Below are 13,347 nucleotides of genomic sequence, written 5' to 3' on the forward strand. Positions count from 1 at the left end.
CGATGGGGGAAAAACGGGAAATGAAGAGCTAAAACTTTGGAGGGATATTACCTTTACGTTTTTGTAAAGGCCCAATTTTCTACTTCTCAACTGTATACCCTCTATGTTCAAAGCCATATTCACAACAGGGTTGCCATGTAAACACTATCCTCTCGTTTTACCTCAACGATTTTCTTAGTTTGTCAACATGACTGTTAACGTTACATAACACCAAAGCATATTTGTGGCTACACACACTGAAAGTAAATGCGCACCATAAAAAGCATGAAAACACGAAGCTATAATCCGATTACGATCAGACCTTTCACTGGTCTGGGCTGCGTCCAGCAGAGCTCCCCAAAATGACAGCGGATTTTGGAAAACGTTTACCGGTGAGATCTGTCGTCATAGCTTTTCTCCGGTCATCGGTGTTTTAAAAGCGTGCAAGGTACAAAGGCTTAACAAAAATTGTATGATAACATATTTAAAGAGATAGATAACAACAACTTTTATAATTAAAATTAGAAAGTAACATAAAGAGATAGATAACAACAACTTTTATAATTAAAATTAGAAAGTAACATGTCTCTTAAAATGCTCGCGTGATCAACTGGTTTCACGCCAATTAAATAGCTATAGTCCCATCAGAATCAGCAAGAAGGTCATAGCAAAACTTATCCAAAATGCACCCATGGTCCTATACCCGCAGAAGATACAAAGGTTTGGATTGACAAAGGTTAGTTTTATGTTTCCCATAGTATCGCCAAGAAAAATATTAGGGACTAACCTTAATTGTGCCAAATGGAGATATAAAAAATCTACCTAGTTCTCAAAAACCCAATTATCCTAGAATCAGACCTGTATTGGAGCATTAGCAAAATTGTGAATTCACCCTACACGTTGGCTGCAATTGCATATCTCTCAAGTGACTACCAAACTTATTCAGTTGAGGTATTTCATTCTGTCCTGAATTCTTTCTGTACAAAAAGAGTTCATTTTCACCAAGATTCACTAAAGTCAAGGTAATGTACCCTATTATTAACGCGAGGGTGAACGTTTTAAGAATAAAACGGTGTATTTTTTCTACCTATAGAATTTATTTAACGGTAATGCACTACAACGAGAATGGCCACAAACAGCAAGTTATAAATGAGCATGGCGAGGAAGTATTTTTTTTAGCTTTTCCAAAAACTAAAAGGGGTGAGCCTACAGCAAAGAAGCTTTTAGAGGATAACACTTACGGTAAATCTGGGAAAACGAAACCCAACATAATCCTCGCTTGGAAATATTTCCCTTATTTTAGCCACAACGCAACTTGGAATTGGTTTCCTTCTATTTCTTCCTAACTTCCTGTAGGTTATTCTTGTGAACTGCGTATATGCTACATATCTGTATTTTCTAAAAATTGCAAGATTTGGTACTTATACCAAGAAAACTGAAAAAATCTGTTTACTTACTCATGAATTTGAAAATCGTTTCTATCATTAGTTTCCTCAACATAATGATCATACGCTGGTCCCACCACATCAATGTACAGACAGGTTTTAACTGATTTAGCCCAATCGAACGCACATTTTAGATCAGAGGTCTTTTCTACTAATTTTGGTATTTCACGGCAGCATAAACTTTCCCTGACTGTATTCATCAGTACGCAATTACCACAAGTGCACCAATTATTATTTCCGATTCGTTTTTGATTTTCTGGTGGCGCTATTATCTGATCATCGTCGATAATTTCTTCATACCCTTGTGAATATTCTGGATGATCCGATAGTAAAGGCTCAAAATTGTATGGCTGTGCACCTAACCCTTGGCCTAAATTCATAATCTGTAATAATTTCAGGCCAAATATCACTTTTTTTTGCCGAAAACAGTTAAGCTTTAAAAACTCTGGATAATTATGTTTTAAACTATTTACCTTTTCAGAGTTTTTTGTATCCAAACTAAAAATCCAGACTTTTAACTTCAGATTAGTCGAGTTACTAGCTGCTCCAAGCAAACTGTGCTTATCATCAAAGACTACAAGTACATTATAAAGCACCCTAGTCGCCGCATATGATTCAAAACCGAAAAAAAATACGAGAAAAAATATACGCGGCAATTTCGAATTCCAATATTTTCCGTAACTTTTTTTGATGGAAATATGATTTCTGATGAATACAAAATCAGAACGAAAACGCAACGGTGCATTTTCATTGGTTCTTATAAACTGCCCCCTGATTGGTCACGGAAAATTCAATACTCCATATCGAGATTTTGTTGAAAAATCGCGTTAGGCTTAGCGAGCTCAAATCACAACTTTCAGAGTTAATTATAAATTAACGAAAACGATTTGGTGAGTAATGTTTATGTTTTTATGGATATTTTAACAGCCTTAATCGATTAAAAATAACTTGTTTGCCTCCTTCACTATCCCTTTAAGACGGCGACGGACTTCTTGGGGCCACCGGCTGGATGTTCTTTGGCCAGGGAATTCTCAGTACGGGACCTCCTATTATTTATAACCCCTTTTACCAAACCTAACAATAGCACGACGCACATCTTAGTCCTACCTTAAGTTCTATTTATTTTTAATATAACACTACTACGTTAAAACCAATTGCTTGGTTGCCAATACAGTAGTAATACATAAAAGTAAAAGGGTCAAAGGGTAAAGATAATTGCACTATGGCTAAGGTGAGTCGGACTTGAAGAAATGAGAAGAAAGGTGCACGATGTTGGCGACAGTGAGTCTGACCTAAATTTAAAAAAGAACGAAGAAAGGTGCGCGACTGTATGGCGCTAGAACACAAGACATTGGCAGTGGTTGAAGGGTTTAAGGAGATGATCGGTGGGACTGATAAGGAAATTAGTAGAGGAATGAACTCGAATATGCTCCACTGCCTAAAGTACAGAATTTTTCGAATCACCCGCCGGAAAGATCCGGGTTGATTATTGGTTGACAAATATCTCATAATCAGCGTGTGCCTAAGGGTGGTTTGGAGTGGTTTTAAAGTAATAAGGATTACTTGAGGAAATAAAGTGTAAAGTTACAGGGGGTGAAAAAGGGTGATTTTTTTAACAATACCACTTGTTTATATTGTTAAATAAAATGAATTAATCCAGGATAATTAAGAAACATAAATTGGCCTAAGATGACTAAAGTACAGAATTGTGGGCGGTTTTAACGCCATTAATTAAGGGGATGAAAATAATTAACTAATTTTAATGAAGATTAGTATCGTGATTGATATGATATTTGAAGACTAGCTTATTGTATTTCTTAAAGCGATTAAAAAGTCGAATATTTTTCATATTTGGTTTCGGTTGTTTTGAGGTTACCAAAGGGTAGAAATGAAAGTTTACCTCATTAATTAGTTTAATAACAATTATATTCGTAATCTAAATTGTGTCAGGAGACATTGATAATTAAAATTTAACTGTTTCAATTGTAAAAATGGCCTTTCTTAGGGTGCCTAAGGGTGCGAAAATTTCAAATTGGTGGTAAATACTTATAAAAGATGTTGAATAAGCCTTTTTCCATGATAATTACTCGTTCTAAATCGATTGTTTCATATAATTTGCTCGACTTTCGGGAATAAACTTGAACTTTCTCGACTGACTAAAGTACAGAATTTTTCTAATCACCCGCCAGAAAGATCCGGTTTGATTATTGGCTGACAAAATATCTGAAAGTCAGTGGGTGCCTAATTGTGGTTTGGGGTTGTTTTAATAAGGATTGCTTGAGGATATAAAGTGGAAAAATACAGGGGATGAAAAGGGGTGTTTTTTTTAAAAATACCACTCGTTTATATTCAAATAATGCAACGAATTAGGCCGGGATAATTAAGAAACGTAAAGGGGCCTAAGCTGACTGAAGTACAGACTTGTGGGCGGAGTTTCGTTGAAGATATATTTCGAACATGCACTACCGACATCTGTCGAGCCTTTATCGTATCAATTAAAGATGAATATTTATCATATTTGGATTTCGTTGTTTTGATGTTACCAAAGGGTAGAAATAAAGGTTTATCTCATTAAATAGTTTAATTTCAATTATATTTGTAATCTATATTGTGTTACGAGACCTTTATAATTAAAATTTAACCGTTTCAATTGTAATAATGGCCTTTTTTAGGGTGCCTAAGGGTACGAAAATTTTAAATTGGCGTTAAATAATTATAAAAGATGTTGAATAAACCTATTTCCTTGATAATGACTCGTTCTAAATCGATTGTTTTAATTAATTTCCTCGATTTGCGCCAATAAACTAGAATTTTCTGGACTGACTAAAGTACAGAATTTTTTGAATGCCACCAGGAGGATCCGGTTTGATTATTGGTTGACAAAATATATCCTACTCAGCGGGTGCCTAAGGGTGGTTTGTGATAGTTTTATTAGTATTACTTGAGAAAATAAAGTGGTAAATTTTAGGGTGTGAAAGTAGGTGTTTTTTAAATTATTACTACATCTTTATATTCAAATATTGAAACGAATTAGTCTCGGATAATTAAAAAAACGTAAAGGGGCTAAGGCTGACTAAAGTACAGAACTGTGGGCGAAGTTAAATTGAAGATATATTCCTCGGATGCACTCCCGACATTTGCCGAGCCTTTATCGTAACGCATTAAATAGGATTAAACTTAATAATTAGTTTTAATGGTGTCCCCCCATATCACTCAATGTCATTTGTCCCAGTCAGAAGAATTTAACCCAAATCATATATTCCTGATTCACCCAAATGTATTTCTCCCAACTCCCGTTTGCCACAAAAGGCGATAACACAGGAATTTGGCACGAATAACATACCCGTTTTATTAATTCGTATTTTCCTTTAAAAAAGCAATATTTTAAAATTATTATATAAGAGACTGTTGATCAGTGTAATTTATTAAATATGGAAGTCGAATGAACTTCGAAAGGAAAATATGCCCCCGTAATTCTGGGTTAGGGTTAGGTAGGTTAGGTTTGGTTAAGTTAGGTTAGTGATATTTTATAAATCATTTAACTATGGTGCGCCTTTTCCAAAATATTGATGTTTAGGTTCATTGACTTCCCAAATAAGGTTTGGTTTGGTTTGGCTTGTTTAGGTTAGTAATATTTTATAGATCATCAAACTATGGTACGCCTTTTCCAAAATATTGACGTTTAGCTTCATTTACTTGTCAAATAATATGCCTTTTTCAAAACATTACTGTTATGTTAGGTTAGGTTAGGTTCATTTAACAATGTTACGCCTTTTTCTAAATATTGATGTTTAGCTTCATTGACTTTTCAAATAATATGCCTTTTCCAATTCATTACTGTTATGTTAGGTTTGGTTTGGTTTGGTTTGGTTAGGAGGACGTCTCTCTTCCTCTTTGGAGCGGTTATACACTTCAAGTAAGTGTATCCCTTATGGAATGAATAAATAAAAGTAAAACCATCAAATTCAGAAATTCTACTCTATTTGAGTCTTTTTGGGTATGCAATATTGGGTTAATTGGAATAGGAGAACTGGGAATTGGGTTAAATGAGGTTTGGGTAAATAGGAATTGGGTGTTTTAAATTGGGTGAAATGGGGGTAACCGTTTTATTGAAGATTAGTATCGTGATTGATATGGTATTTGGAGACTAGCTTACTGTACTTTTTAAACCGATAAAAAAGTCGAGTATTTATCATACATGGATTTTGTAAATTTGAGGTTGCCAAAAAATAGAAAAAAGGTGTAGCTCATTAATTAGTTTAATTACAATAATGTTTGGAATAGGTGTTGTGTTGGTCTGTTAGGAGACCTTGATAATTAAAATGTACGCGTTTAAAAGTACAGAATTTTGTCAAATAGCCGTTGTTTTGAGGTTACCTTAGGATGGAAATCCAAGTTTATTCTTAATAATTAGTTTAATTACAATTATGTTCGGGAATGTTTTGGTGTTCGGAGATTTTTTTAATTAAAATTAAAGCGATTACAGTGTAGAAATGGCCTTATTGAGGGTGCCTAAGGGTGGGAAATGTTTAAAAAGACGACGAATAATTATTCAAGATGTTGAATAGGGCTTTCCCCATCATGATTAGTTATTATAAAGGTTTATTTTAAATAGTTCACACTTAATTAAGGTAAAAACGCAAATTAGCCAATCAAACTAAGTACACAATTTTTTGAAACCCCCGCTACGCAGCTTCAGCGCCTTCTGTGTCTAATATCTCGAAGTACGCGGGTGCCGAAAGGTGATTTTAGTAAATTATTGTTGAAAAAAAACTTCAAAAGTTTAAAGAGGCGATTTTAATAATACTATTTGTTTATTTTTAATTAGCTAAAACAACTTTCCCGGGATAATTAAAAATATAATAGCCTAAGCTGTCTAAAGTACAGAATTTTGGGCAGCGTCAGCGGGCCTAAGCCAACTAAAGTACAGAATTGTGGGCGGAGTTAAGTGCTCTTACCGCCGTAAATGAAAATAATTTAATTTTGAAGAATTAATTGATTTAAATGATTAAAAAGCTTAAATTCTTAATATATTAAACATTTTTAATTATAATTTATTTTATTTTACTCCCCATTGGTCTCCTTGGTGAAAAATAACGTTTAGGAGGAAATATCCTGTACCGCCGTTTCAACCGACTGGGATTTTAGTGATTTCCGACCATAAGCAACCTTACTACCTTAGGCACATTCGCGTTTTTCTGTACTTTAGTCTTAGCCGGAAAAGCTGAGTAAGTGGATGAATATGGGCTATTTATATCTCACTTTGAAAGACCTTTATTCCTGCCTAACTGTACGAATAACAATAATAAAACTTAGCTTCATTTTTTAAAAATTGTAACAAAAATATAACAGCGCAATTTAAAACCACAAAACCTACAGTTAAACTTAAGGTGTATCATTTACAAGTCAAGGATTAGGTTTACCCAGCTTCGCTAGCCTTAACGGCAAACGGCGGAACACTATATTACCCCAAAACTCCTAACACATTTCCGAATTACCCCAAAATGAAAAATAGGATTAATCATGCTAAAATGTTCTAAATGACTTCGAGCTTCGGCTTCCGCTTTTCGGGATAAATTGTGTCAGAAGGAGAGGGGATAATAGAACGTTTACAGTTAAACGATAACTGACTCACGGGCAGAGCCGGAAATACAAAAATTTCTTATAGGATAATAGGACAAGTGTACAGTGATCCCCTGTTTGAATGGAAAATTTATAGGATTTTGTAAACTGAAGCGTGCAAAAATAGAGTCGCTTCTCGTTGGCCAAGATATGAAAACTTCGGAAAATTTATTGGTTAAAAAAAAATTATGGCACATATTAAAATTTATTGGACAATGTCCAGTGTCCTGCGATTATTTCCTGCCCTGCCCACGGGCCGTTATGGGGAAATTATTCGTTTGTAGTCGGATACGTTATCTTCCCTGGCATTTTCATATTAATTTATTGTAAAAGAATCAAAGAACTGAGAATTGTATAGAAACTATCATTTTTTTGAAACATGCATCGAAAACCGCCAAAATATGTCAGTAGCAATTAAAACCATAATCCAAAAGGTACGAGAGACGAGAAGTGTAATGCTTTTCTAGGTAATGTGTCTTATCCCTTCTATAGTACCCCTGCTTTGGTAAGCACGCTGACAAATCGCCACTCCCCGATTCTCGCCTCTCTGTCTCTCTCTATAGTCTCTACGTTACTCAGCAATAAGTTCTTCGTTTCACTTCTTCGAGGACCGCGAAGCAAGGTGGTACTCAATAGTCACCGTGCCGCTTAACATGGGTTGAAATTAGGTTATATTGTAATAAAGAGACGTTAAGTTGATTAAATTCAATTGAAGTAAAAGTATGAAGTTCCGAGAGAAGTGCGGACTTCTCTGAGGAGCCTTAATGCGCTCTCGGAACGTAAATACGGCTTTATTAGTTAGAACTCAGAAACCTTTGTTTCTCGAAGTTGCCGATGAAAGATTAAATATTTCAAAATTATGTGTAAACAAACTAACTACTGTAGAACGAATAGAGTAGTATCAGCCCAATTTTGTCGTCTGCTTATAGATAGATCCATAAACGATATGCCTATACTTCGGGACTAGCACACATGAAAATCTGTGGTCTTTGTAATTTTTTAGTGATTGGAAAAAGGTGCCGCCATTTTAATCGCAAGTTTCTATGCCTTGTACAGTAAACCATGGGCTTTTAGATTGATTATTGACTCCTTAGCCATCAACATGGAAAAGTCGGATTATTTTAATAGTTTAGAGGCACATGTTCAAAACAGATACAAGGTAAAAATTGCGTACATTAATGATGTAGACCCATATTTGTTGAAGAACCAAGATTGTAAAGTAGTGAAGCCTGATCAACATGAAACTTTCCAATACCTGCCACCCGTTTCCTTTTCTGATATTTACTGCTATTTAATCGAAGGAATATCGCCCTATAGCAAGGAGCAATTGAAAAACTATAAAAGTTTAACGGGTTATAATCAGTTTGTCAGTGGGTTTGTACGAGAGGTACTGGTGAAAACGTTTGATAGTCACATTCTAGTCAAAGGCACTGTAAGTATTTAGAAAGCTTTTTGGTTTTAAAGTGAACTGTTGTTCATTATATACCTATATATTCTAGGTTATGCACTCCCAAAGATTAAACGAGCCACCACTTAAACCCTGGGTGATTGTGAATGCCAATAACTCATCTATAACCTGCGGCCATTGCAATTGCATGGCTGGGTTAGATGAATCTTGCTCCCACGTTGCAGCCTTACTTTTTTACGTGGATTATGCAGTCAGATTTCGGGAAAAAACAACCGTAACTGGAGTTAAAGCGTATTGGTCAGTCCCCATCGTGAAGAATGTTTTATATGTGCCAGTTGCCGAAATGAATGTTAGTTCTGCCACAGCAAGGAGGAAACATTTGGACTCACTCGTAGCCCCCATAGAAACTGTGGAAAATTCATCTGTCATAGAAGATCCGGACAATTCTTTAACTGGTCACTCATCCAAAAAAGTATCTTGTGTATTGGTTCAAAACCATGTACCAATGGCCACTGACGCTGATCATAAAAGGCTTGCCGACAAGTTATTTAGTCATGGTGAGAAGGCGGCGTATTTCAGCACGAATCGAAATTACCAGGCCGAATATATTCCAAAATGTATTAACGAGGCTTTCCCTATTCTGTTAACGGAGCTCTTTGATGAGAAAACCAAGGGACTATCTTTCGATGATCTTTTAAAACATTGTGAAAGTATCAAGATCGATTTTACCGCGGAACAAGCCAAGAAGGTTGAGGAAAAAAGCAAACTGCAAAGCAAAAGCAAAATGTGGAATCATTTTCGAGCAGGTAGAATTACCGCCTCAAATTTCCATAGAGCCTGCCATAGCAACCCTGAAAACCCATCGGCTTCCTTAATCTCAGTAATTTGCTATCCAAATTCGCACAAGTTCGAAACTAATGCTACAAAGTGGGGCATTACAAATGAGGAAGTCATGAGAAAGGAATATGTAAAGGAAATGGAACAAAAGCACAATAATTTTCAATGGGAAATTGCAGGCCTTTGCCTTAATCCAAAATACCCTTTTCTCGGGGCGTCTCCCGACGGTTTCGTTTGTTGCGACTGTTGCGGCAAGGGAATATTGGAAGTGAAATGCCCCTATTCTTTAAAGGATCAATCGTACAAGGAAGGACTTCTTCAGCCAAAATTCTGCCTAACTGAAATCTCAAAAATTAACAGAAATCACGAATACTACTCTCAAGTACAGGCCCAGTTGTTTGTCACGGAAAGACTCTACGTCGATTTTTGCGTATGGACAAATGTAGATTTCTGTATTGACAGAGTATTCCCGGATGAGGATTTCTGGAAATCTGAATGCCCAAAGGCAGAAAAGTTTTTTAAAAAAGCTATCTTACCCCAATTAGTCGGAAAACATTTCACTGATGATCCTTCTCTTAAAGAAAACCAGCCAAAAAGGAAGAGAGGGAAAAAGAACGTAGGAACCGAAAATAGTCAAAACCAACCTTTAACCCCTTCAGGCCCTAAAACTTTCACCACTTTCAAATCTGTCAACCCTAATATTCTATCTCCAAGCAAACGATTTCCGCAAAATTTGTCTCTCACTATTTTGGATAAAAACGTAGTTGGAAAGACATCTACTCAGGAAAATAACGGAAATAAGAATGGAAACCAAAATAAAGTGGATAGTCAACAAAATATAGTTGAAGCCCAAAACAAAGTGGATAGTCAAGAAAACAAGGGTGAAAAAGAAAATATATCTGTAAGTCAAGGTGAAGTTGAGAGTCAAGGGAAGATGGGTGGGAAACAAAAGATATTTGACAGTCAAGAAAATAAGGATGAAAAACCAGATGGTGTTCAAAGTCAGAAAAAGGGACAACCACTTGGAAGTCAGGAAATTGAGGGTGAAAAGCAAGATGAAGTTGGACGTCGAAGCAAGAGACATAAAGTTGAAAGACAAGGTGCCTTTAAAAACAAAGAAAAGGACGATGACAGTCATGAAGCGATGGATAGTGATGGAAATGAGCCATGGTGTTATTGTAAAGAGCCTGAATCTGGCTCGATGATTTACTGTGAATCTGAAATCTGTACAATTAAGTGGTTTCATATTCAATGTTTGAATATAAAGAGAATTCCAAAGGGAAAATGGATTTGTAAAGAATGCTCCAAAGAGCTGAAAAAAAGAGTAACAAAAAAGAGGCAATAAAAAATGTAAAACTTTGTTCCTAATAACTGTAAATATGCGAATAAGAATTGATCTCAGATTTCAATTTGTGATAAAAATTTCATTAACTTGATAGTTGTGATAGAATGTAAACATTTGTTCCTTTAAAACACAAGTAATCGCGTAAGCATTACAGTATTAACCTTTTACTGAAATTAAATTTAAAATTCGTTAACTTTTAAACTTTTGTTGATTATTTCGCAACCACTACGTACAGTCAACGTAAATGAATCCTTTCTCGCGACTGAAAAGTAGTAGCGAGAGAGAAACGCTTCATTTATGCTGACTGTACAAAATATAACAGTTCGAAATGGTCCGACCGTTATTCAATAGAAACAACTGACGGTGCCAAATTAGTTAGTGCACAACAAACTACTGCTATTTTATCTATCGTGGCTACAGATTCACCAGGGGCTCGCTTTAGAAATTCAACCGGCAGTTTAGAATGTAGTATTTTGTATTTTTGACGAAGTAGCCCTATTACTCTCTCAACATGAATTCTTACGTTAGCTAATTTACGAGTAGCTTCTATATCACAAGGATCTAACTGTTTCTTTCCATTTACAAAGGTTGGGTACTTGATACTAGCACAATAAAAGCCAACAGAGTCGTCTATGTCAAATCCTCGATCAGCAAGAATCAAGTCGCCTGGCACTAGTTTTTCTAATAAACCTGAATGCTCAGTTAAATATTTGTCGCTGACACGACCACCCCACCCTTTAGAAATGAAACTGATAGACCCTTGTGGAGTTATTCCAATTAAGAACTTAACAGTATTCTGGTGTTTATAACTGGACCAGGTTTCGGCACGACATTTAACACTAGATGGTTTATCAGTAAATACTTCAAAACAATCAATGATTACAGCGCATTTTTTGCCGAATTTTTCACGGAAGCACATGGGCATTGTTGCCTGTAATTCGTCTCTTTCCGGCCATCTAACGAATTTATATAGGCGATTATGTAGAGCATTTAGGCAATTGTGAAAAATTCGCCCTACTGCGGTTTCAGATATCCAAAATTTATAAGCTAGTTCTTTGTTAGTTGAAGCTAGTCTAAGTTTCATTAATGTTAAAATCAACTGTTGGAATGAACTTAACTTAGAATTTCTAAACATATAAGGTTCAATTTCCTCTAAAATATCTGTGAGATATTCGAAGCATTCTACGCCTGTGTAAAATAAAACTTTATCCTTAGAATCATTAAAGTAAGAGGGATTGAATCTTAACTTTTCTATCTCCACATCTCTCTTGGTTACATCAGATGTTAACTTGGCTATTTCTTCATCACAACGCGTCACAGTTTCATTAACCTCTTTCAATTGGGAAGTTAAAGCATTGATCATTTCCCAACATTCCTTCAACTTAATTTCTAAGGATTCTGCTTCAAATTTAGGGCAAACTCTTAAAATAGTTTGCGAATATGATTCAGCAACGTGTGGTGTAGTTTGCATGCAAGAATCTGTTAATTTAGTTTCAGTTTGACCACTAAAGTCTATTCCATTTGGCTCCGTTTGACCACCAAAGTCGATTCCGTTGGATTCCGTTTGTCCACCAAAGTCAATTCCGTTGAATTCCGTTTGGACTCCAAAGTCTCTTCCGTTGGATTCCGTTTGGACTCCAAAGTCTCTTCTGTTGGATTGCATTTTCCGCCAAACGTCAGTTACACTGGAATCAGATTGGCTCAAAACATCTACCCCACTGGATTCTGTTGGTCCACAAAATAATTAGAACATCTTGGTAGTAGTTTGCTTATTAAAGTATGACATACCAGTTTCAATCATAGAAATATCATTTCTATGTTCATCAAGTGAAAAACTGGCCCCAAATGTACTTGAAAATAGGTTATTATCATCATTGACTTTGGCAATAGTCGATATGTTATGCTCAAAGCTATCGCAGCGTAATTTCTTCCGAGCTGGTGTTGATGTTGCCGCTGGGAGATTGTTTGATTTAAAATTATCATTTAAAGCTATACTGGAGTATTGAAACCTTGCTCGTCTAATTCTCCTTTTGTAGCGCTCTGCTTTGGATGGGTTTTTGTTTTTAGTGTCATCGAAACATGGTAACCAATCAGGATTCGTTCGGTCGTAAAGTTTGGCTGGTTCGCCTAAGAAATGTATTTTAATTATTTACTGCACCTTATTTGGTACGCAAAGGGGCTCTTCTAGACGAACGAAATATTAATTAACAGGTAGTTGAACCACTCACCTGAGTAAAAATGCTTTGAACAGACACTTAACTTGGCCAATGCATCACTTTCGCTAAGCCTTAGGTTTTGTATCCACAGCTTACGTCTACGGGCAGATAGCTCTTCTGTTTTGATTCCCTGGTTTCGTATTATTCCGGGAATGCAAAAAAACCTAATTTCGCGAACCTCAGGCAAATTCTTGTCACGTTTTTCACCGGTACAATCTTTCACACAACACTTCTTATGCTTTCTAGCCATAATTTGCGATTACAATGGCGGCTTACTACTTCCTCCTTGAAATCATTCAAAATACTAGGTTTCGTTATAGTTGGAAACTGAACTGAACTGAATCTTTCCCCAAAATATCATAGATGACGTTTCAGCAGTGGGAATCGATACTACTCTATAGGACGCAGTGAAACAAGGAAAGTTTTTTCGTAAGGATTTATGGCATTAATTCTTAATATTTTTTAAATATTTCAATATCGTAGTATGGTTAGTTA

The 13,347-nt window shown here is 35.8% G+C and overlaps 2 protein-coding genes across 2 annotated transcripts; one reads left to right on the top strand and one right to left on the bottom strand.

The window, feature by feature from the left end:
• Positions 1-7,956: 7,956 nt before the first annotated feature.
• LOC149653435 (uncharacterized) lies at positions 7,957-10,648 on the top strand. Its single transcript, XM_089848983.1, has 2 exons — positions 7,957-8,478; positions 8,546-10,648. Exons 1-2 carry the CDS (start codon positions 8,149-8,151, stop codon positions 10,634-10,636), a joined length of 2,421 nt encoding a protein of 806 aa, XP_089705109.1. The 5' UTR covers positions 7,957-8,148; the 3' UTR covers positions 10,637-10,648.
• Positions 10,649-10,694: 46 nt separating this feature from the next.
• On the bottom strand, positions 10,695-13,102 carry LOC149653436 (uncharacterized). The gene is made up of 3 exons (XM_089848984.1): positions 12,865-13,102; positions 12,425-12,763; positions 10,695-12,361 (listed from the first exon to the last, which is right to left on the bottom strand). Exons 1-3 carry the CDS (start codon positions 13,100-13,102, stop codon positions 10,977-10,979), a joined length of 1,962 nt encoding a protein of 653 aa, XP_089705110.1. The 3' UTR covers positions 10,695-10,976.
• Positions 13,103-13,347: the final 245 nt, after the last annotated feature.

Source organism: Phalangium opilio, unplaced genomic scaffold (genome assembly GCF_054372755.1).
Source record: "Phalangium opilio isolate 3A_F unplaced genomic scaffold, DU_Popi_V2 ptg000082l_1, whole genome shotgun sequence".
NCBI lineage: Eukaryota > Metazoa > Arthropoda > Arachnida > Opiliones > Phalangiidae > Phalangium > Phalangium opilio.

Excerpts from the sequence above, each read along its gene's own strand:
- LOC149653435 (XM_089848983.1), top strand. The coding sequence starts at position 8,149 with ATGGAAAAGTCGGATTATTTTAATAGTTTAGAGGCACATGTTCAAAAC. Across the intron at positions 8,479-8,545 it reads ACATTCTAGTCAAAGGCACT|GTTATGCACTCCCAAAGATT; the intron begins GTAAGTATTTAG and ends TATATATTCTAG.
- LOC149653436 (XM_089848984.1), bottom strand. The coding sequence starts at position 13,102 with ATGGCTAGAAAGCATAAGAAGTGTTGTGTGAAAGATTGTACCGGTGAA. Across the intron at positions 12,764-12,864 it reads TTCAAAGCATTTTTACTCAG|GCGAACCAGCCAAACTTTAC; the intron begins GTGAGTGGTTCA and ends TACATTTCTTAG. Across the intron at positions 12,362-12,424 it reads TATTTCTATGATTGAAACTG|AATCCAGTGGGGTAGATGTT; the intron begins GTATGTCATACT and ends GTGGACCAACAG.